Source organism: Lepidothrix coronata, unplaced genomic scaffold (assembly GCF_001604755.1).
Source record: "Lepidothrix coronata isolate B3197 unplaced genomic scaffold, Lepidothrix_coronata-1.0 Scaffold234, whole genome shotgun sequence".
Lineage (NCBI taxonomy): Eukaryota > Metazoa > Chordata > Aves > Passeriformes > Pipridae > Lepidothrix > Lepidothrix coronata.
Window position 1 is genome coordinate 520,057 of NW_016690414.1, and position 25,845 is coordinate 545,901.

A 25,845-nucleotide genomic window follows, 5' to 3' on the forward strand; every position below is an offset into this window, starting at 1 on the left:
AAATAAAACCTTTAGCTCACTGCAGCTTTAAACTTGATCCCTGCCAGCCTTGCCCCTGCCCCTCTGTCCTCTCCAAGTCTGCAGGGGAAGGAGCATCACTCAGTGCAAAGCACAGAATCAGCTCAAATCCACATGAACCACCAGCTTAAAGCTGTGACAGCAAGAGACTTGAGAGGGGGGAGGAAAATGAGGGAGGTGGAAGGATGATGACAGATGATAATATCTTAAATAACCACAGGGCTTTGACAAATGAGGCCTTGTGAACGCAGCTAAGTAGTTGCATTTAAATCAACTGGAGCACTCATATAAGAAGCAACTACCAAAATCAGGCAAAGATTACTCAATTTGTCCCTGCTTTTTGAAGATTGCTTCATATGGAAATCATTTCATATGCTTAATCTTTTATACTGCAGCTACAGGGACCATCTGTATTCCTGCTCTCCTTCACCTGGATTTTGCATAATGAGGTACATAATCTTTTATTGAAGATGTATTCCACTTACTTGTTGGCTTTAAGACAATGAGTATTACTTTTTATTTCATTCCATATATACTCTAATATTCTGTCTGCTTTTCCAATAAATAATGCTACAGAACAAAGGTTTTCAAATCAATTCCTTGCAGCAATATCTTGGCCTTCTTCCCCGTGATCACACAGTTAATTCACTCAGCAGTTGTTGAGCACTGCAATTGCTCTTTTCAGTAAGAATACTGTGCATTTATCAACAGATGATTTTCATTTACAGCCCTAATGCCCCTCTACCCAGCTCTGGGAGGTTTCTCTGAAACTCTCCACAGCCTTCTCCAGCCTTGGCTAATTGAAATAATTGTGTCAGATTTCATTCCATCATCTGTCCACTTCTCTGGATCATTAGCCCAGCAAACAGCAGACAGCCCTTAGACTTCTGCCATGCAGAAAACACATCAGTTTGGAAGCTATAAGAAGAAACTCAGGCAAGTTCAGACAAATCTCACTGAGGCAATTCACAGCATCACCACTCTCAGGTATCCTCCCTCCCCTTCTGCAGGAGGTTCCTGCCCCACTGCACAGTTGGCAGAGGGAGCACACACATGCCCCAGCTGCTCCCACCTGAATTCAGTGCACCAGCTTAAAATCCAGGGGAAGTTTGGTGTGCATGAATCCACAGGACTGTGACACACAGCAAGATGAGATGCAGGCACACAGCCCTTTTGGCAAAGCCTGCTGTAGGAGTGGTAATCTCCAAGGAGAGGCAGACAGCTGGGACAAAAGGGAATACTGCAAAGCTGCTGTAGCTTCTTTATGAGCGAGTGGAAGAGTTCAGGATCGTTACTTCGAGATGTAGTTTCTCAAAGAGAGCAGCCTGGTGATTCAAGATAATTTAAAGCCACACTGACAGTGAAAGGGAAGTCTCACCCTTACCCAGCACATGGTCCTGCCAAGGATCAACACCAAAGGGATCAACACTGCAGGGACCGGCTGAAAGCGAGCCAGGCAAACAACAACAAAAAACCCAAACAAAACTCCCCTTGTTTTCAGAGGGATTATTGAATGAACCTATTAACCTATTTCCCCACACCTGCCAGTACTGACAGACACTGAGGACAAGAATGCCTGGGGAAGAGGAGAGAAGGCAGGAGGGACTGCATGTTTCACTATCATCAGTCTTGCAGCAGCTTGAGTAGAACGTGAGGGATGAGTAAAAAAAAACATGACAGAAGCTTGAAGTGTCAAAAGTGAAAACTCACCAAACCAATTCTTTGCCTGTTCCACTCTGTGGTATTTGGGTAGAGTTCATTAGTCTGCAGTTTCCCCCCTCTACCTTTTCAAAAAAAGGAATAAACCCTGTTTATAGTTACCAAACTACAGCTTAATACTGTTTTCCTCTATGTTTCCTATAATGACTGAAAAGAACTCAGAACATTATCTGAAATCACAAGGAAACACTTATAAAAGTTAAAAGGATAATGACATAAAAAGACCAGCAGCAAGACAAATATTACAACAAGTGTAACATTAATGTGTGTTGTGGATGTTTTTTCCAAACCAGGGTGACTATCAGCTGCTACCTAAAGTGATGGTCCTGCTCCCCTCATCCAAATCCTCTCTGTGTGCTCCTCCAACATTTTTTTGCATCACAATTGGCAGCTGTGTGGGTACAGGATGAGTTGGTTCACTGAAGTGACAAGATGGAAAACTAATCCTCCAATAAAAAGCAGAGGAACTTCACAAATAAATAATTTTCTGCTAGATCCAGTCAATGAACTAATTCATTCTCCACTGAAGAGTCACTTGGTCCATTGTAACCAGAAAGGAAAGGAATATGGAGCTGGAACTAGAGGGGATGTGGACTGACCTTTTCAGTAGTAGCCCACCATTACAGCAGCTTCACTGTGATATTTTAGAGACACACACACACACAGTCCCATGCCACGATTAGTACTTCCAGTGTGAATTGTGCAATTCTATTGCACAGCATTTCCTTCTTCCCCTACCCAATCTGACAGCACTTCACAATAAGTCTTTAAAGTATTTAAGATAACTAAATTCCACATAAAGTCTTGCACTAATCTTTACAAATTGCTGCTATCTGAAAAAGAGCTTTCATTTTACCTTCCAATAGCCACACTATTCCAGCAGCATAAACTCCAGTGTTACAAATCTCCTGTTAATTACAGTTAAGAGTTCATGTTTTCATGAAAGAACCAGAAGCCTCTTCCCAGCATAATCAAAACCCCAGAAAATCCTATCATTTATGCTCTTAAAAGTTTTAAGAAAGAGAATTGTCTAATGCTCCTGAAGTACATTACAATGACGCAGTTTATAAAATCAGACATGCATGAAGAACATTTTCTCTTTTATTTTTCTTTTTTTCTCTCCTGGGCATTTAAAAGGCATTGGGCACATCTCTAGCAATTTTCTTTTCCTTGTGTACCTACGTGGAGTTTTTTGTTTGGTTTAGTTTGGGTTTTTTAAGAGCAATATTCTGTTGGAAAAGAATCTTTATTTTTGTATAATATTCTCTGCAACTTAACAAGGCTCAGTGGAAACATTGAGATCTCTTTAATAAAGACAGGATCTCCTACTCCCCCCTTTCTTTTCTGATTTCACATGAATGGTAATTTCAAATTTCCATTTCATCTCATCTTTAGCTTAACCTCCTTCATGCTTTAGTGCTTCCTCTCATAGATTCTGCTATAAAGCCAATGTGGTTATCAATGAATACTCCATTGTTAGCACATTTTCAAATGCTCATAAGCCATTCCACCCATTTCCATTTCCACTGTTTCTCCAGATAACCCATTTCCAATTTTCCATTTTAGCTCTCTACATAATAATCCTCGAGAAAATGTCGTCATTGACAAAGATGACTAAACTCTCCAGAGCTCTTACATATTTCCCTGGGTTTCCTCTTGTGCCATGTTCCCAAAGCTGTCTTCTTTCTCAAGATAAAACTATTTAAGATTACAAGCACAGTTTGGTAAAACAGGTAACAATGGGTTTATGTTTAAACCCAGCATTAATCAGCCAGCCTATTCTTCCATTTTTAACTTGAGACTTCCAACTTGCTTATGTAATTTCAATAACTTGCCATATTGTTTCTTTAATAGAGATTTCCCTCCTTCCAAAATGCTTATTACTGCCTGCAGTCTGACTGTTAAATATAACCCCAGATACGCCCATTTATAAATAGATTCTGGAAAATTACATATCAATAGATTTTCTTCGACTTTATTTCAGCTCTGCTCCTTAGCAGTGCTCTCAAATCTTTTATTAGTTTATGCTCAAAGCTAATTTGACAGAGACTGTCTAATCTACCTTAACCTTAGTCTTACAGGAGGCATCACAGAAGGATTCAAATCGCTTCTCTCAGCAACTGATGCTGAGGTTTGTGCTCGTGAATATCTCAAAAGCAATCTAATTATGACCTTTCCTACGGTGCAAGACATAAAAATTACATTTCATAGCTGGCTACATCCCCTGCAACTTATGGTTTAAGCACAGTCTGTTTCAGAGAATAGCCTAAAAAGCAGTGAAAAAGCAAAGAATAAAGGGCTGAAGACAGGTGAAGGAAGACAGTTGTGGTCAGTGTCTCAGGCTGACATAAAACTGGTTTCAAGTAATGGGGAAGTGGAGCATTGAGCTTGACTTAACACAGCTCAGGAATGAAAGCTTGACCCGTGCCACAAAACAGAGTAAAGTCTAAAAATATAAATAATTGTTAAGTCTTGAGTAAGTCACCTGCACTGACATTCGGCAACACAAAAAAGTGACAAAGTCCCCGTTAATGTATAGTTAACTGCTTTTATAGAATAGAACTGGCCTTCAAAAGCAAGAGTGTGAGCTGATTAAACATTTAAAAGAACTTGCATCCAACACTGTGACATTATTCGAGCCCAAACAACATACAGAAGAAAACAAAACACAGCCTCATTTTTAGCCCATGACAGAATAGGCTGGAGTGGATCAGTGGAAAGGTTTTCTGGGTGCTCTTTTGGAGTGCAGAGTTTGGAGCTCCAGCCCACTCACTGCAAACTGCACTGGGAAGAGCACACACACAAAGGGCAGATCCTTTGCCTTTACTTCTGGAGAGCCAAAAACTTGAAGCTGCCTCTCAGTGGCAATCCAGCACTCCTCCAGTTTGGCAAAGAACTGAACAGGAGTATATGACAAATTTGGTCCTACCATGCTGCAGGAATTCTGGACCTACAGAACAGCCTGGAGTGGACCCTTCAAGGAAGAGTGGTAAGAATCAACCAGATCCTCCAAAACATTTGCTGAGGGGCTGTTCCCATCTTACTAATCAGGTTCTTCAAATCAGGGAAGAGGCTTAGGGATAATTTTTTCTTACTCCCTCCTCCCAACACACTGCACTGACCATCCCAGCCAGGTCTGTGCACACATATTGCATCTGCAAGTAAAGCAAACTCCCAGACTTTATCATTGATTAGGTTATGATCCCACTAAGAGATTTTTTTTTTTTAATATAAAAATCTTAAAACTGATTTTTTAAACAACAAGGAGTTTTTCGTAGATCAAGATCAAGTTTTGAAATAGTAAAGCTAAAGCACATAATATTTTTCCTTCTCCTTCCTACACAAAATCACATGAAAGAAATTAAAGAAAACTCCTCAGCTTTTATTTTATGGAAAGATTAAAAATACCAAATGGGGGAATTGGATATCTTATAGGAGATACCTGAGAAAGAAGAAAAACCCCATAATTATTTCTCAGTCAAAATGCAGAGACAGAATTTCCTACTTCAAGCATTAAATAGTTTTCAAGACAATACTGAAAAAGTAACACTTTTCAAAATAGCAAAATACTTCTAGAGCAAGTAGATAATTATTTTCTGAGAGTGTGAAAAACATTTGATTCCTTGGTATGGAAGGATATGTACCAATCTAGGAATCAAGACAATAAAATCTGCATTTAAGTGTTAGAAATACCAACAACCTGCCTGGTGTTAGAAAAAAATGAAGTTGAATGAGTAGAATAAGTAGAATGAGTAGAATAAACCCTTTTTTTTTTTTTTTCCAAGGGTCAACTATACTTTAATACATGCCAGCTAAACTCCTAAAGCACACCCAGAGCTCAGGGTGTAATTGTGACCCTCGGTGTGAGCCACAGGAGCAGCACCTGGGCCCATGTGAGCGCTCCTGACACAGCCAGCACTTAACTGCAGCATAATATTCCCAAGCCTTTGACCCTGACAAAGCCTTCAGGATGAAATATTTAAGGAGAATTGTTTATGGTATTTAACCACACACCAGTGCCTTTTCCTCCATAAATGTTTGGGGATTTTTGCTCCCAGCAGGGCCAGCACTGATCCGCTTGAGTTGTTCTGCAGAACAAGTGCTAAGAAAACATACAAGAAACCCATGGACACTACAAACCACTTCGTTATAGTTCTGGAAAGTAAAATATTACCAGGACAAAGTACAAAGGAAAAAAAAAAAAAGATCCTTAAATCGAGGTGCTAATATTATACCTAAATCATTTAGCTTTCTAAATACATCTCTGAGCTTTATAAAAAAAATAAACCTTTCTAAGCTAAAGCTTTCAAAAATCCCAATTTTTCTCTGCCTTAGGCTCACTGCAGGTTGTCCTCTTGAATAATCTGGCCCAACTGTTAATGTGGCTTTCTGGTTCTAAGATGACAGTCACAAATAGGTGAATAAATACATACATATATAAACAATCATCTTATCCCTATTAAAAAAAACCCAGAAAATTTACAGAACCGTTCTGTACGTACCAATGCATCGTTTTCACCTGTCCAAGCACTTGGATCAAAGTCAAGTTTACTGACACAAACTATAAATTTCTCTGGAAACACACGCAGCTCTACACAAAAAGAATGGAAAAGAAGATTACAGAAATTATAATAATTTTCAAAACCACACACAATGACATCATACAGACGTTACTTTAGTAAATAAAATTATTTATATTTTTAAATTGCACATTAACTCGTTTCATGCACCCCTTTAGCTTTTTACCTGCTCTCTTCAACATGCCATCCCCCCTTTTATTTTGTTTTTTTAAACCATTTAAAAAAAAAAATCAATAAGAAGAGCAAATTGAGTTCCCAAGAGGACAGTCGAGGCTGCAAATTAGTCCACCTGCACCTCTGAACAGAAAAAACAGGCAGAACCAACAGACAAACAGTTTAATGATGGTTTTCTTTCTGTTCTGGTGATGTGTGTTTTCATCACAAAAGCTGTAAATTGTTTTTGTAACACAGCACAACATATTCAGTCAGGACTTGGCACCCCAGCTCCCAGCGTTCCACACTCTGACTGCACAGATCTTTGAAGTCATTAAACACATTAGGGAACTATCACCAAATTAGGTATTTTCCTCGGGATCACACGGTTTGTTCTGAACACAACAAAGTTTCTATTTACAAAGAATTAGCAATTGAAGGGTTCTCAGATTCCAACTGAGGAGGCAAAGCTTTATTCAGTACCTGGCAATGCTATGGGAAGAGCACAGCTGGGCATTTTGCTGTCTGACATGTGAAACTGTTTCCAGATTAACATCTTCAGATTTTATATTTTTCAGCTCTGCTTTTTTTTTTTTGGTTGCTGGTTTTTGTTTTGTTTTCATACAAAGCCAGTTAATAATTTTGAAAGTTTGTTATACTTCAAACCCAAGCCATAACACCCTATTTTGTGGGACAAGAAAGAAACAAGGCTTGCAGAAAAAAACCATGAGGTTGATCTCATAGATTTTTTTGGTAGGATTGAAGAGTAGGGCAAGTTCATTCCAGTTAGACATTTTTGTTGTTACATTTTATAACAATCTCACCTGCTGGCTAACAAAATGAAAGGATCTTTGGGTATTCATTGATGCTTTAACACAGTTCAAATTTAATGCACAGCAAACAATGTAGATACTCCAATGCAGACACTCTGCCATTCTATTCTAACACGAGAATAGATGAATTATTTAAAGCCAACACTCCAATCTTTTCAACCAATACGGACTTAGAAAACAACTAGTTGAAGACTGATTTAAACATTTATGAATATAATGAATTCCTATAAAAACAAGAAATCATTTAAAATTATCCACTCGAGTATTCAATATTTTTAAGGACACTTAATGTATTTTGCTTTCTTTTAACACAAAAGGGTCAACACAAAGGGCAAGGATGGTTTTAGCTCCTTTGCACTGCTGTTGGCAGGACAGGACTGATATCACTTCCTTACAGAGCATCCTGGCTTGAGAAAACATGGAAAAAAACCTGGTCCAATGACATCACCTACACAGAGATTTTATAGCTCTGAGGTGAACAAGAGCCTTTCTTGCATCCACTTGTACTGCACCACTGATGTCACAAGACACTCCAGCAATAATGAAGTGATTCATGCTGCAACCTCTGCTTGATTCACCCTGCAGAGGCTCAGTAAAATGCTGAGTCTCATGGTATTCACAGAATTTGGTGTGGTTGAGCTGATTACCCTGGGGCAAGGCATACAACAGATCTGAAATTGAATTACAAAAAAAAAATCCAGCTTATCTTAAGAAACACTTCCCTTTTTTGTTGCTGTTGTTTTTAGGAAATGTTCTCTGAAAAAAAACCCTGGATTTTGATTAAGTAGACCAAAATATCATGAAGTGTTAGTTTATGCTCTCTTTCTTCCTCCCCAGGAATACAAAATTCTAAGTAACTCTGTAAGAAAGCGATTTCTTACCACGATAATGTTTCCCTAAAGCGCAACGGAGATTAACCCATCTCTTCATGAAGTAGGCAGTGATGTGGAGACTGTTGGCTGCAACATAAAGCAAAGGGATAATATTAAGTATAAGGGTATCTTGGGCATTCTGGTCTCAAAGTGTTGCACATCTGCTAAGACAGGATTGAGAGAAAGCAGCAGCTCAAGAACACAAAGGAAAACGTAACTTTAATGGAATGATTTTAAAAAAACTGCTGAATTCTCATACTGGAGTCTCAAGAAAATAATATCTGATACAAGGCAAAAATCTACAGAAATCATTAACCATCAAGGTCTGGAATCCAACCACATAAATAAATTTAAGTCAATGAATTATCAGAGTTGTCATCTGCTTAACAGCCCGGTGTCATGGCCACTATCCTGTTTTCATACATATTCTACACCAGTATTACAGATGCCCATTTACTCAACTGCCTTCTGGAGGAAGGTGACAAACTCAAAGCTCTAAAAAAACCCAAACATGGAAGGGCTTAATTATCTCCAGCTCCACTGAATTAGGTGAGAAATGCAGATATTTGAAGCCCTCAGTATCTCCAAGTGGACGGGGCTGGCCTGGCTGATGCAGCAGATACCTGTAAGCTCCACAGAGGCTTCCTCAGCTTCTGTTCCTGAGAATGACAGAAATCCTTGGGCACCAGGAGCGTAAGGAAAGGGCAGAAAGGATTATGTTACAGAGGAGAGACTGTGGCTGAGGAAATTCAGCTTTTACTTTTGTTCCACTTAAATTCCCAAATGACCCTGGGTAAATCAGTTAGCACTTGATTCATCAAGGTATTTAGCAACCTGACTCCCGCTGAAAGGGGAAAAAAACCGGCGACTGGGACTCGTCCTCCCCTTCTCTCTGTGCACCTCATTGAAAGGAAAGTGCAAAAGAGGGTTAGAGGTGTTTCCCTTAACTTGGATGGGGTTTACAAGACTTAAATTATTGCTGCTTCTAAGGCAGGCAGCTGCCCTTGGTGCGATTACCACACAAAAAGTAGAATATTCAAGTGCTACTGCTGTTCTTCTAACCTAACCATTTAAAAAGAAAGAAAGCTTGTTCCAGGCTCAGTCTCTACTGAGCAAGTGCCAAGCAGGTCTTAATTCTAAGTATAAGCCCCAAAATGCACATCCTCTGCTGCAGGGTCTGCACCATCCTCTGGAGCTCCCCATGGAGTGCTGTTTTCAGCATCACCCCTCATTAAGAACCACAGTTATTGATCACAATCAATCCCTTTGAAATTTATCAGCCATCTTTTTTCCCTTCCCCTCAGGAAGATACCCAAAATTTGACTTCCCTTTAGAGATCAAGTCAAGATGTGACAAGTTGAACCATCCCTCAAAAATGATGAGCACTAGAGAAAAATTTGGATGGAATCCATCAGCTTTATTAACTGTATATTTATGAGAACAATTAAGGAAAATTACTTTTAGCTATTTCCAGTTTGGCATCTACAATTCTTTAACACTGCTAAGTCAAATCAAAGAATTTGCCCTATATATAAACAAGTTATTAGTGTGATAAAAGCATCCTCCACTGTGGCCTTGGAATGCTGAAAAAGTAACAATCCTAAAAGTACAACTTGGAAAACAAATCTTCAAACAGAGAGTAAATATGAAAAGTTTTTCTTCCCACCTCCATTTGTCTGTAATACTCCAAATGTATTTTTCTTGAGAGGAACTTGGGAAAATGTGAATCTTTGCTTTTCAGAGGGAAAAGCAGCATACTTCACTCTGGCAATTCTTTTATGAATCAGTGACAGGTATATCTGTTCAGTTTTCTTGCTATCCTGGTATCCTCTGAGAGGTTAAATGTTTAATCATATCTGATTGACTGAGCAAAGTTTCAAATTCCTCTTAAAGGCCCTTGACTGAGTCAGCCACTGTTCTGTGGAAGATCACCCACCTCAGACCTGACAAATAAATAATTACCTAAGAGATCAAGACACCCATACACATTATTTTTGCAGCATCAGCTCAAGCCTGAAAGTCTTATAAAGCCTTCACAGGCAGTTGCACCTGAGCTAATAAGCTCAGCCCAGAGGGACTAACACTAGAAAAATCATTTTAGTTTGCATGAATATTTACTACTTGGCTGAAAAGGCCCGAACAGACGATTTGCTGTTACTTGTTGCTAACCATGAGAAAATACTAAGATGCATTGTATTCAAGATACTTGTATTTTGAAAGTATCACAAAGCTCATCAAATGTTGTGAAACCCTCTTGTATGTGACACCTGATTTAATCCATAGTCAGCTGGAGTTCACAAAACCTAGTTTTCAAGTTGTCAGAGTTATTGCAGAACAATAAAAACAGTGATATCCTCTTTCAGCTTCCCTTAGGAGAAATATATTATCCGATTAACCACTCTGCTTCATGAAATAAAAAATAAAAAAATAAGCCCTGCAAGAACAACCCCATGCAACTTGCAGCTTTTTAAAGCTTCTGCACAGTCCCTCAGCATGAGTTTCATTCCTGGCTGGTCCACCATCGATCCTAATCTTGGCTTTGAGCAAGCAGTGGGTTATGCTCCAGAGCCAGTGTGATCTCAGCAAGGACCAAAACCTGCTGCTCGTGATATCATGGAAGGAGGGACCAACTGACACACACCAAATGATCCATCACTAACTCCTTTTAAGCACCACCACAGAAGTTTGAACCTCAAGCTACAGACAATTTTGCTTCCGGTAGCGTAGAAAGTTCACAGATCTTGGGCTCAGCAAACCCGGTTGGCTCAATCTTTAACTTCCTCCTCACCATGCAACATCGACAAACCTCCATTTGTGGATTACCAGAAAAGGAAATAAAATTGTATTTAGTGATGTGGAGGGTTTTTTTCTTTCTTACTTCAAAACTGTGCACCTAAATGATCAGATTCAGGGTCCAAAAAGAAACAAGGAAAACAAAAACAGCAACACAACAGAACAACCAAAACCCCTCAAACCCTATGAAATAAACAGACCCCGAAATCCAAAATATGACTGGACAGAGGAGGTTCTAGAGAAGCCACAGTTGAGTTCCAGCTGCAACAGGCCCCTGTGAGCGCTGCCTTGTGCGGGAACAGGAATTTGCCCTGTTTGTTGTGTTTCGTGGTCCCACGACACCAAGAGGAAACATCAGACACCAGCTCTTTACTGTGAGACTATCCAGCAGCACTTGTTTTCCAAAGGAATCCCAGCCAAGCTGACTGGAGCTTCCAGAAGCTGCCAAGAGGCTGCTGTGGTGCAGCGTGGAGCGGTGGGAAGCCCTCTCCCACGGCTGTTACAGACCATTCCTCTGGGAGCCTGGGAAAACGCCCCAGAGTGCTGAGGGATCTGGAGCAGCCTGGCAGGTGTTCCCTCCCCACCACGGTCTGGCACCTGCCCGGCTCTGGAGTTCTCTCAAGTCTTCTCCAAAGCCACAGCACAAGGCTGAGAAGGATGGCTGACCCCCCCCAAACATTCCCATATCTCCCAGGCACCTATTTCTCATCGCACAGGATTTTTACACCCTCTTTGAAAATACAGCAATTTTCTCTCCCAGCCCAGACGTTTCACATTTCTGACAGGTTGCAGCGGATTAGGACTGACTCCACATTTGGAAAGTAACAACAAAATCAACCATTGCAACCCACATATTAAAAATATAAAAGGATAAATTTCTTATGTTACCATGTGAAAGTAAATACACGGTTGTATTAGACTTTCTGAAACACTATATTGTACATTAAAAAAAAAAAATCTACACTTAGCTCATGCTAGATTAATTTTTCCACACAGATTAGGTTATACTAGTAATAATGTTTACAGTATATACAGCTTTTCATCTTCAAAGTGCTCCACAGACGTATTATTACACTGCTTTTTAGCACTCACATTTCTCCACTTAGAATTATTCACCACAAAATCAAAAGTCCTGATCGTCTGTAAACAAAACAAACCCCAAACATTTTATTCTAAACCTACTGTTGATCTTGTAGCTTTTCTTCCCCAAAACAAAATGTCCATGTGCTCCAGAGGAGGTTGCCATTTCTATTTTAGAAGAGATTCAAAAGCAAACGTTGGCACATAAATTTTAAGGCCAAGTCTAGTATAGACCAGGACAGCAGATGCAAGACATCAGATATAAAAAGCTGTTGAGTCTTCCTGAGCCTTTTCTGGGATCCACTTCATATTTAATAACAAGAAGCATCTTCACCCAGTTCAAGGTTTTATACAGGGGAGAAATCCATCCCACCAAGGACCTGGGGATGAGATTAAGTTCCTATCAGGGACTAAGGTCCCTGACAAGAAAACAAACCTTTCAAGGAGTCTGATCAGGAGAGGATGGGATGGGATAAGCCCAGCAGAATCCTCTCTGCTACCAGAGCCTTGGGAGCTGGACACAGCACACAGTCTAAACCACTGAGAATATGAGCCATTAAAAGGAAAACTGGGTTGAGCCATTCTGTGAAATCCAAGAGTAGGGTTGTAGGGCTCTCCTCTAGCAGGAGAGGTGAGGAATTCACTGCAAAATCAGAACTATACTGGCCAAACTGGATCCAGGATAAGGCATTTCTTAGCCTGGCTGTCATCACTGTTCTGGAGGAGAGAATGGAGAAGAAAAGCACGTCTGAGACCATCTGGCTGCAAGATGACAAATGCCCCTGATGGAGGTCCTGAGAACACACCAGCTCTGGAGGAAAAATACCATCTTCCCCTCATTGACACTTGAGGAGGGAGAGGCAGGCTGATCCAGCCCTGGAAACCCAGTCTGTCCATAGCCATTCCTAACGTACAAGCAGTAAGAGCCAGCACCACCTGCTACTGCATCCAGGGAGACCAATGTAGAGCAGCAGATCTGATGGTCAGAGCACCTTTACCACAGACAACTGTTCTCTAACAGGAGACAAGATCTGATTTCACCCTTTTGTTGATCTCAGACTCAATAACCACATTATTAATTGCATGTGAGGGGCTCTAACACAGGAACTGAAAGCTATTTAGAAATCCTCCCTGTTTTGAACATATAAACTGTATTCCAGAGAAAGCCACGTGCCTGGACTTCTTTAACCACTGGAATGAGCACAACAACCAAGAGAAAGGCTGAGAAAGGCATCTGTTGTTTCCAGCCCAAAGGCAGAGAGAATGGGAAAACAAAGCCTGTGGTAAACACTGTCTGACAAGTCAGCAGCACAGGAGAAGCCAAAGTCTCTTCCAAGTGTCTGTGCTGTGATGGAGCAGCTCAGTTAAACTGCCTGATGGCACATTTGCACATCAAGCCAAGTATCTCCCAAAAACTGGCCAGACAAAGCTGTACCCAAATGGAACAATCACTGAATTCCTCACAGTGATAAAAGTAAGGCAGATTCTACCTAGAACGAGGCACAGACACTGTGACAGTCCCAAGTTTGACTCACAGGGCACTAGGAAAAGCAGAATACAGCACATCCATCTTCCAAAAAGTATGTCCTTTCAGCCTGTCTCTGTCATTTTTCCTTGAGGAAACCTATGAGCTCCAGGAATTTTTTTTGATGCCATGAAATACTTGAAATGGAGGACTTTGTATTTTAAGTGTCAGGAATCTCTACAAAGCAAAGTCTCTTAGAGCACAAAACCCCAACTAAACTGTGGAAATGAGCCTCTCAGAATTTACCAAACATGACTGGTTCATTAGAACAACATAATTGTGGGTTCCAACATCATGATGCTGATAGATTTTCAAATAAAGTCAATCAGCCCTTTCACAGGTCTCCAACTCTATTTTTTTTCCCCTGGCAATAAGAAATAACTTCTGCAAAACTTTTACCCAAGAGAGAAAAAAGGTTTTAACCCTAAAGCTCCCACAGCTGCCATGATTTTCATCTTCTACCACTAACAAGGGTCACTAAAAGTGTCAGGAATGTATTGTGTCACAGGGCTACAAAACCTCTGGGCCTGGTGAAAAAAGCCCCATCAGAGACACAGTGGGAGAAAATGAGAGGGAAAGAAAAGTCAGTAGCAGGTTCTTCAGCAGAACATGTGGCGTGAACATGAAAAGGTGGTTTCTTCAAAGCTGATCTTGATATATGGTAACCACAAGTGTCCTTGTCTGTCTTTTTTTTATTTTTAATTTTTTTTGAGGACTCCTGTTAGCAGAGCCCAGTGGAGCTAAGACGTGGACGGTCATGACTCCTCTTCTACCCTATCATCTAGAGGACACTTCAAAAGAGAGTCAGTTCTTAGAGACAAGTGTGGACTTGAACCAGCACTTTCACTGCTGGTTTCTGAATAAAGCAATTTGTGCCAGAGTTCGTGGGGTTTTGTCTTTTCACACAACAGACTCTTGTTAGATTTGTAACAACTCAGAATAGAAGGAAACTCTGGGGCACAGCAAATAGGTGGAAAGTCACCACAATGGAGCCTTGTGTATTTTCTCTCTTTTAATGCTGGCAAATAGACCACAATTAAGTCAGCTGCTGAAAGGCTCTATTTCCAAGTAAGTCTCTACCTCTTTCTGCTCTCACAAGCTCTGATGCAAAGAGGACATCACCAAGAACAACCGTGACTGTGATTATCTGCTCAGCGCCACCAGCTCAGCTCTGGCTGTGGTGCAAAGAGCTGGAGACTGACTGCAAAATGGTTTGGAAAAAAACCACTCATTCTGGCTCACTGAGAACACTGTGTTGTAAGGGACCACCTGAACCCCACAGGTCAGCAGCCTGCATTTCTGACATCAGTGTAACAGATGCCAAGGGTAAAAAAAAGTACATAGAACATCCCCTTTCTCAGTATAAAATACCAAATTTAAGGTCTTTTATACAACAGACCAAATCACACAATCCTGTCTCATGCCACAGAAGAGAACAGAGAGGCATTGCCCATACCCTATGACCCATGTGTGCACATAAAAAACCCCTCAACAAACTAAATATCTTAATTAAAAGAATAAGAGAAATATTCATTAAAAAAATACAGGATTGCCACTTTCTATCCTCTTTAAAGCAAGTTTTGACATTTAGACATGGGTTTGTATAGTGAATATTTCCCAGGGAGAATGTTTCTCCCTGAATATGTGGCATTTGCTCTGCATTAGAACACCTCTGATCTGTTTGAAGTTGATGGAAAACATCAATTTCTAAGCCCACAACACACAGTCAAAATGACATTGAACTCTTTGCCTCCTATTTTCAAGTAAAAGTTTTTCTTATTTGCTACACTACTAATTTTTTGATGTCATTATCTAATTTTTTAATAAATTAAGGCACGGCCCTGCAAAGCTTTGCTGTTTTAGTGTTGTTTGTGGTCTGCCACTTGTGCCTTTGTAGTCCATAGAAATTCTCAGTGTGTAATAACCACAACATACCTGGTGCCTTCAGTGGTGAATCAAACATCCAGAACTGCTCTCACTGAACTACTTACATGGAGAAAATATGCATAATTTTTTCAGGAATTGGCCCTCCATTTCTATCTGGACAGATTTCTGTAAAGTCTTCTAAAAATTTTCCAAATATGAATAAACCCACAAAAATGTTTGCAATTTAAAAAGCTGTAATTTCTACCTTGGTCATATGAGAATGAAAGTTGAGAACAAAAGAACAAAGGAGAGTATTACTGTGTAAGATGGCAAGTTTAAAAGAAATTCCCATTCATATTTAACACTAAAATTACACCTGCAATTACTTCCAGTTAAAATGAAAATAGAAAGGACTTCAATGTTCAACATGAAGCTGCAATGAGTGGGGTTTTTTTTCCCTTAAAGTATCATGATGATTTTTGTTTTCTTTTGCTGCTGATGGTTTGGGGACTTTTACACTGAGACTTTCATGGAATGCAAGGGTTAAAGATGTGTAAAANACAGATTTTCTCACAGTTTAAAGAGAGCAAAACAACACATTTAGGAAGCCAGACAGCTACAAGGTCAAAACGTTACACTTCCAGGTCAAACTTCTGGTTGCAATTAAGCAAATTCCTCTAAACATTTCTAGGGAAATCATAATTCTTTTAGGTTTTATTTCAAATCCCTATTCTTTCTGGCTTACATTTTAACCAAAACAATATTGCTCTCTTTAGGAACATTTAATAAAGAGCACTTTTTTTTTTTCCTTAAAGGAACCTGACATTTAAGTTCAAAATAAGAATCAACCCTTAGTTTTTTTCCATCTATTTTCTTGTTGAAGTAAAGGCAAAAGAAGCTATTAAGCCTAGTTAATTTTTGGAAAATAGATACAGTTTTTCTTTTCTTTTAGAAGTCATATTTCCCTTTTCCCAAGGCTGCCAGAGTTCAAGGAGTGTTTGGACAATGTTCTCGGGTTCATGGTGTGATTTTGGGATCGTCCTGTGCAGGGCCAGGATGTGGAGTTTGATGATCCTTGTGGGTCCCTCTAAACTCAGAATATTCTGTGATTCTGTGACAGACCTGGCACACACCTAAACAATGCAACCCACTGTACTTATGTGTTATATGTGCAAGCCTTTGTACCCAAGCTGAAAAAATGAAACCCTACAGGTGAATTCATACTGCATTAAAATTATAGCCAAACACAAAAGGTCTGACCAGATTCAGACATTATTCACAAATGCTTTCCTTCAGCAGAATGCAGGTATGATGCTAAACTGCCCTCACTGTTTATCTGTGGATGTTCCAGGCAGGAGAGCGTTCCAGATATCCCACACACGTATTTGGAAAGGTCAGGCAGCTGAGGAAAGTCAGGTCTATCACAGTGATCACAGCAGTTCTTCTCTGGGATTTGAGACATTCCAACACAAGGGGTTTGAGCACTGAGTGCAGACCACAGAATCTCTAAAATGCTTCTGGCAGAAATCCCACCTGCCATGTTCACAGAGGATGAGAGAAGATAGATTAAAGCCAAATTTATTGATCAGAAAATTTCCTCACAAACAGTGAGCACTCAAAAATTACTCACAAACATATCTGCTTCCTATTCCAGCTGTGCCCAGTGCTAAAACCCTTCCACAGGCTGTATACAGTGATATCCTCTGCATTCCTGCTTCCAAGTACCTCCAGAAGCTTTAAAATCTACACAGAGCACACGTGAAAGAGCATCTCCAGGAGGAACAGATGTTGGAAAGAATCAGGCAGTCAAATAGGAATAGCAAGTGCTTAGGGACAGATCTTCAAATTCACTTCATGTGCACTCCAAAATTGCTGAATTCCCACCTGGGACAAGGATGCCAAGGGCTCTCTCAAAAGGTATGTTCCCTGGCCTAGAAGGGAATCACTTTGATATTCTCAGGTGAGTATCAAATCAGAAATTAAAGGTGGGGTTCATCTTGCCTAACTGGCAGCACCTGAATCAAAGCAGTCCCCTAAACTTCATTTTTAACTGATAGAGATTAATTGCCTATTAACTTCGAGCCAGCTTTGAGAAACTGAGCCATAATTCCCCTTTGTAAAGACACATGATTAATGGATGCTGATTTTTTGCCTAACTATAGAAGGAAAACCCCAAAGATAAACTTTAAATTTGCATAAATATACATGTCTTTGCATAAACTCAAGTACTAACAGCAAAATTCCTATGCAGAACTACTTGGATGATAAAGAAAGACCTTTATAGGTTAATAATAGCTGTTTGTGCATGTAAACACAGGGTTTTTTTGCACACACATACTCAGGAGTAATTTTCATACTGTTTTTTTCTTTTCATAAACTGAAAATAATCACATGGAAGCAAGAGACAAAAGATGGCAACAAGATGGAAACAAGAAAAAGCAACACAATGCATTAAGGCAGATAATAATTAAAGGTTACAGGTCAAGGCTGTTTTCAAAACCAACATCAAATTCTTCCTTCTCACAAGAATACAACAAATTAAACAGTTCTTGGGTTGTTTTCAATGAAGTATACTTCTTTTCAATACAACACTAACTATATAAAAATACTTTTCCAGGCTGAAGAGTCCCTGCACACTTAACTGTTCCCTCTATTGCATTTCCTCATCTGAGATCATCTCTGTTGTCCTCCTTGGAGTTTTTCCCAATTCTATTGTATCACAATCTAAAGCAAGGGGAAAAAACACCTCACAGAAAAGAAAACACCCAAACAGCACATAAGTATGGGGGGATTTTTTCGTTCTTGCCAAATATCCTCTACCTTGAGAACAAAAACAAAAATAAGAAGTCAGATTATAACCTTGATCTTCTAGAAAGAAAAGCTTTGGTGAAAGAAGATGCCCTTATTCCCCATTAACTGCCTGTAAAAAAAAATGGGGAAAAAAAGTAATTAAAATTAAAACATTTTTCCTAAGCTATTGCATAAGTTACTGCATACTTCAGAGAGCTATGAGGCTCTGTTGTCCCAGACAGATGAATGTAAGTTTAAAGTTCACACAGATCTGCAGGACTTGGCCACAAATCCTAAGTGAGTCCACTGCAGAGAAGCTGCAGTGTATTTCTTTTGAGACACAGATACTACAGTGTGCAACTGCAAATATCAAAGGTCATTTAAGAGACTCCTCCTCAGTGCCCTGGGCTTATCTTTTCCCTCTACTTGCACCCATCAAATTGTTGTAGAGCTGCTCTTTCAGCAAGACAGGTGAAAAGATGCAGGTTAAACCCAAACAAATCACTGTTTCCCAGCAGAGGAGTGAGAGTTAACAGCAGGGAGGGTGGGAATAAATCAGTTTTGCTGCTACAGGATTGAAATGTGGAACAAACCCCACGAACATTTTACACATCTCATGTCCTACAGTAACAGTGAACACTCCTAAAGCAAACTGGGGCAGCCTGAAAAGGGTGTTTCCCTTAAAAACATCATAATGTTCAAACTAAAATGCAAGGCCAAAAGAGTTTGGAATATTTACCACCATGATTTATTGTATATTTTTTGTGCGCTTGCAGGAGCCAAAAAAATCCTTTCATAAGCAAGAGAAATGTATTTTCTTATGAAACTGCATCTTATGCATTTTTCTTTATACTAAATAAGACATGAACTTTGACTCCAGATCTTTGTAAGGCTGAACTACTCAAAATAGCTCTGTACTTCCTTCAGTTTTTTATTTTAGTAAGTTTGTCAGAAATTAATGTCTGAAAAATTAACATTTGAGACTTCTACCTGTTAATAAAGTACAATCACTTTTGCAAAAAGCAACTGGGAGAAAAGATGGACAGAGAAAACATGGTCACAATAAGCCCCGTTTCCCTTAGAAAAGAAAGTTAAAAATATAAAAAAACAATATCCACAATCCCAGGGAAAGCAGATAAAATCAAGCTGGGAGCTCCTTGTGCCCTGTGACAGCTCTCTAATTATTTTCACTGCAGAAGAGACTGTACAATAAAAAGATCTGAAATCAGAGCAAAAATGTTCCACCCCCAAGCCAAGAAAAACAACAGGGATGCTCGGGAAGGAATGAGAATAGATCTGAAAATTACTTGTATGATAAACACAGTTAACTTTTTCCTCCCTCAAGAGGGGGAGGAAGGTCAGTTTACAATATCCCTTCTTCCTTCCTTCCATCTCCAACCTTACCATTTGTACCAGCCATATTTTCTTTCCACTTCTCCTTTCTGTTTCCTCTGTGCCCATGTAAACCTTGTTCCTTCCTTATTTTTCACAGCCCTCCCTCTGCCATTCTCCTGTATTTAATACTCAGTCCTCTTTATAGTCTCCTCTTCATTCTCATTGCTCCTGAGCAAAACCAGCCACTTGGTGTGGAAATCTGAAATAATGCAACCACAAACCACACCTGGCCAAAGCCCTTCTTGCATGATTTTGGCCATCCAGGCAAAATCCAACCTGTGAAAACCCTCCCCATTTTTTAAGTTTCTCTTAAAAAATAAAAATAAACCGAAGTCAAACATGTTTGGACATTAATTAAACACAGGAAACAGAGAGTTTACACCAAAATCTATGTCCAAAGACTAAATTAAAGCTTACTTTGGCAAACTGTTCATACTGGCCATTTGGGAGGGGTGGGGAAATTGTTCAGACAGAAGGAAGAATAGGAAGAACTTGCTTGTCTTGGCTACTTTCTCTCATTTTTCCATTCTTTCCTTCTTTCTTTCTTCTCCTGTGTGTAACACCCACAGATTTCCTAATGAGACAGTATGAGACCCACCACACACTGCAGTGTGGGTGTAACTTCAATGAAAAAGAAACCTAAATTAACAAGTAACTTGCATGGATATTTATATTAAGTGCCACAAAACTGGAAAGTGGTATTAAATAGCATTAACATTAAACGTAATATTATAATATTACAGACACTAATGTTAAAAATAAATTGTGATAGGTGAAAATTTTCTCTTCAGAATAGTTTAACAAGTCTCCTCTGCTCAACAGATCTAGAAGGATAAGATCTGCTCACTGAAGTAAGATAGCTTGGCTTCTAGTTCTGAAATGAATCCTAATACATCACGCCTTGACATAAAAGGTAGTCTAAAATCTTATTAATAGAGGTCCAATAATTCTCTTTCTACTAAATTTTGAATACATCCTGCAGTGTGCACGTTAAAATTGACCTGAAAAGATGTGACTTCAAATCGGGGTGGAACGCTGGCCTGGGATACTCAAAATAGTAAATAACCAGTTAACAGCCATCCTAAGGTTCCTCCTCCAGAAACAAACCTCCTGACAATAGCAGGGGTTTTACAGCAGGGAAACTCAACACAGACTTTGAGCAAAAAGAAACCACATTGGGCTTGAAGAGCTCAGGAAGTTTTAATAACCTCCCTAAACATCTCCCCAGCAGCACCTTCAGCGGGTGCAGCCGGTGAGCCACACGCACTTCTCGGGAGGCTACAAAACACCAGGCAAACGCTGGCCTGGGATCTGGGATTCATCTCTCCGTGAAAAACACAAACCCATCTCACTGTCCTCCACAAAGAGAACCCCTGGTCCCAGAGAGGAAGGAGGAACACAAGAGGTTTGGGGATGTTTGAGTGAAGGCAACGGGCTCACCTGAAACAGTCCCCAGAGGGAGGTCCCAGTGAACACCCACCTATTCTGTTATTTCCTTCCCAGGGAAGAACAGACTTGAGCGTAACTTGAATAAACTTGATCCTTGGACCTGAACAAAGCACTCCTTTCTTACAAATTACAGCCCTGAGCAAAGCAGGCTGAGAGAAGAGGAAAGAGCTGGATTTGGAAATGAAGTTGAACACGAATGTTCGTTATCACAGCCTGTTTTCTTCCTTTGGTTCTTTATTGTTAATTAATGACGGGGAGATTAACAGCAGAAAACTGATGGAACAGTAATTCTGCCTCATCCAAAGTAAATATCTTGAATCTAAAACTGTCACTGATATTACTGATGACCTCCTCAAATGCATATCCTTAAGTTTTTAATTTTCAGGAAACAAGGGGAAGAGTCAAGCAGAAGATCAGTTCACAACCCTGGGACAGCATACCAGTATTTTTACTGAAAAGTTCATGACATAAAAGAAAATGTAAGACCCTAAAGTTTCACAAACACCCACAAATTAGTGTTGCATCTGTCTGCATATATAAAAACAATGATTGTGGCTGGTAGTTTTACCTTATAAAACCATTGGTTTGGAAAACCTACTTTTTACTGAGGCAGGAAACTTTAAAAAACAAAGAATAAAAAATATCCCTCGATAAAAGAAAACACAGAAAAACCTCAACAAGTCTTAGAAATTCTGATCCCACCTTCTGTAACCTCCCTCTGCTTTCACTCCAAGAAAATTCTATTTGTTCACTAAGACCCAGAAAAGTACAGAGGTCTGAAAGTTCCTGTGTTTGACAAACATTAATAATATTTTAAAGGGATAAAATGTAGTTACAACTCGAAAGGGAAAAAGGGTTTAGAAATTCTTTAGTGATCAGAAGCATCTTTTGCTTATGCAGTTTTGTGTTCCTGGGGGTGGGAAAAAGGCCCTCCTGTTGTGCCATAACAATCTGGCTCCCATATATGCCTAAAATTTTGCAATAATAAGCCAACCATACAGTATGCAACCCACATTTTCTTCATTAAAACCACTCATTATTATTGACAATAGCATTTAAAGCTGCAACCACCAACTGGAATTCCATAGGAATATACCTTTTCAATAATGGAAAACATTTTGAGAAGCAAAGAATTTGTTCAGAATTAAAATTGGTAATATAACATACATTGAATTTAACATTTATGAGTATAGTGATCAGATATTGTAAGTATGTAACAATATTCACTGCAGAAGCCATAGTTCAGTAGTTATCCATCTCAATATATTTAAGGAAATGTGACAAATCGTGGCCAGCCCTTTTTTTTGTGACAAGTTTATAACATAAAAAAAGTCATTTTTTTCCAAAGAACTATTTAAAAATAAATTGCTTTTATGATATAAGACCAACAGATAAGCCTATCAACTGTAAAACCTACCATTATGACTGCAATGAAATGATATTAAACAAAAATTGGCAAGTCATTTAGCCCCCAAGCTGATGTAACAGAGCCCAAGCTCCAGCGATCATTATCTTTGGTTTGAAAGGTGGATGTACTGAAATTGCACTTATTAGTCTCACCACCCTCACACACACAAAAAAATCAGTTCCATTTGGGCAAAAGTTCTTAATTCTGCTCTCTCCTGCACTCCCAAGGTCATTGGGGCTGCAGTTCCACTGGTGAAGTCAGAAGGTCATTTATCACATCACAGCAACTCTTCAGGACTGGATATGTTGCCACAAGAGGGAGAAGCAAAGATATTATTTCTAAATTAAAATCTTCCTGTTGGAAAAAATAAAGAGCAGTGCTTTCCACTATACTTTACCTTCCTTTATTTCATGACAAGTCAAATAATTTCTTTCACCTGTGAGAAACAAAGGAGCAGAAGATCCGTGTTCCCCTGATTTCCACTGACCACGTTGTTTTCGTGCTTCCAAGTAGTGTTGGACTCTTGAAGCAACAACTTCTTCCAGCAGCTTGCAGAGCTCCTGGAAGAGTAACCAGTGGCCTGCTTAGATCTAAATTTACAGACATCGATACAAAATCACCCTCTTTCACATTAAAAGGAAAAACATCATCTGCAGTTCAGTACTGAGGGGAGAAGCACATAAATTAGGAAACAAATGGGAACAAGGAGGGAATGAAACCATTTCTCTACAAAACAAGAGAGGAAGTACACCATGAAATTCTCACTTGGCAGATGAAATACATTATATTACAGTACTATTAGTTTTTTCATCAGAAATTGGTTTTATATGAAGCCAATGTAGGAAAAAATACACGTTAAAAATGTATCACAACATTAGGTATTTAAGAAAAATATTAGTAAAAATCCTCCCAGGAATTGTCAAGACACTATTTCTCTGCAAGGATCCTTACAATCCACAACAGATATTTTGCTTCAATTCAGTGTAATTTGGGGGGAGGAAGACTTGGAGTCAATTAGGTCACAGCAACTTAATTTCTCTAATTCATTTTGATTTTTCTGCTCCTAAACATAACTGTTCATATTTCTCAAACCTTCTTCAAGAAAGCACAGTGAAACCACATACAACTCAGGGAGAACAAACTCTTCAGCCAGAATAACCATAAAAAAAGAATAACTTGGAGTAAAAACAAAAATTAATCTCTCGAATACCAGAATAAGTTTTCAGTTTGATACTCACACGCATATTTGAGACTTTCCCCTCAGTATTCTCATTTTCCATTGTTCATAACTATTTGCTCACAGAAATGATACTTTGTGGCACACAAAAATAAAATGTTACCTTTTTATTGTGTTTGGGTAACGACAAAATTATATTAGTAGTATCTAAATAAAATACCTTGGCCTGAAATTTCCTTTTGGTTAATGTAGAAAGTATGCAGAGTAACAAATTTTTAATGCATTGCTCTTAATGAAAGCAGGGCAATATATTGGTCAACCACAGCCAGTATTTTCTCCTTACAGTAAGAAATACATTTTCCTTTCTGCTTGTAGAGTCTAATTATAAAATACTATATTTACTTATTCTTCTGTTTAACTCATTAAAGTGATCCCATTACACATTCCTGCACAGGACTCTGTGTTCAGGTTAGAATGAAAAGGCCTAGAAAGCAGCAGAAACATGGTGTGTATTTGGTTCCTTCTGCACCAATAAACATCATCATGCACTTCCTTCATTTACATGGAACATATTTTAGCTTTTATGCTCATGGAAACATTATTTAAATGGTTCTCCACAAAGAACTACACAGACCTAAGAGTGCAAAGATGAAATTTGACTTTGCTGTTCCAGGGGGAAAGAGAGATGACAGAAAGGGCAGGGAAATTTGAGGGGCAGAAAGAGAGAGAAGCAATCCCACGATGGCTCTACATCCAACTCATGACAGCAAACTGTGGCACAGGCAGGCAGAGAGGGCTGTACCACCAGCAGTATCTTCCAGAATTTGGAAACAACAAATATGTACAAAACCACTTGTGATGAGCACGTGGAAGCTCTCATTGAAAAAAAAAAATATATATATAAAGGCATATTTCTTCTTTAAGACCTTTTTGCCCCACTTAAAGATCCTGCCTGGGACTTGGAGGAAGCAAATGCAAAGCTATTGGACTCCCACTTCTCAGTTGCTGAAAATATGCAACCTTTGTGCTTCTCTCGAAACGTGCGGTCCCAGAAACGCGATGAAGGCTGCCCTGTCATGCCTCTTTATTAAATCAATCATGATCTAATTTCCTGAAATTCATATCTTTTTGTCTTGGCAGCCTTACAAAATACATTTTGAAAACGTTTAAAACTCAGAGAGCAAAAGTGGTTATAAATAGAAGGCGTAACGAGCGTTCATTTAGTCAGAAAAAAAAGTTTAAAAGATTTCCCCCTATTTTCTTATTTCTCTGCTTAATAAAGCACAAATCTGATGACCCACATGCTGCTAAATACTCTGCTCCCTCAGGATATTAATTTGTTGTTTCTTTTAATTTTATTTAAACTTAGAGAGGTCCAGGGACGCTCTGCAGTGACAGGTTAATTATGGCATTATTAGGAAAAGTATCTGCTGAAAATTACCGTAACAGAGACTTGCGGGAAAGTCCACAGGCATCCCAAACATGTCCTGCCTTCGTTTTCAATAGGGAACTTCTCAAGTTCCCACACAGGCTGACATGGGGGAAAACTCCTGCCAGTAACTCATCACAAGACTGGAGCAGAAATCACACAGAGTCCGATGAAAGTTACAGTCAGAATTGTGATTTTCCACCATTTCGTCAGGATGCACAAATGATACACTTAAAAAGTTTCTTTTCACGTGATGCAATGGTTCTGCTATAGTTTATCATTCATACTTACTGGGTTTTCTTGCACCCTCTAAATGCAACACCCGTTCACACTTCTCAGAATGAGAAAAAAACAATTAATATAAAGATATTTCGCCAACAAACGATACCTGTCACGTTGTCACAATCTGCTTTCTATCACTCAGGATAATTTATAAACATTCATGAAAAGTCACAAGAATCCAAACAGCATACACATGTATGTGTACACCCACAGAGTTTAAAAATTAAAAAGCAAATTTAAAGTGGTCACGAGTGGCCCAAAAAAGCACATATGGTTGACTAAGGGGTCCCACAGCAATCGTTGATGGTAAGGTATAAGTAACAATATTCTCAAAGCCTTGGAAAATTCTGAACAGTTCAAGGCAATCCAACTTTTTCCCTGCAGCCACATGCTTTTGAAGTAGAACTGATACTTGTTGTACCTCTTTCTCATGATCTGAAAACCAGCTGGTGTCTTTACTGGAGCCTTGAGGCAAA

The 25,845-nt window shown here is 39.3% G+C and overlaps 1 protein-coding gene across 5 annotated transcripts in view; it reads right to left on the reverse strand.

Annotated features, from left to right (window-relative positions):
* Positions 1-25,845, reverse strand: part of SLX4IP (SLX4 interacting protein) — a 69,987-nt gene that overhangs the window by 9,041 nt on the left and 35,101 nt on the right. For 4 of the 5 annotated variants that reach the window (XM_017834528.1, XM_017834529.1, XM_017834530.1 and 1 more), the window contains exons 8-11: positions 25,791-25,845; positions 22,879-23,041; positions 8,185-8,262; positions 6,240-6,328 (exon numbers count right to left, since the gene is read on the reverse strand). In XM_017834528.1, the coding sequence (XP_017690017.1) occupies positions 6,240-6,328; positions 8,185-8,262; positions 22,879-23,041; positions 25,791-25,845 (385 nt within the window). The remainder of the gene's footprint in view (positions 1-6,239; positions 6,329-8,184; positions 8,263-22,878; positions 23,042-25,790) is intronic. The other variant, XM_017834531.1, reaches the window with a different exon arrangement.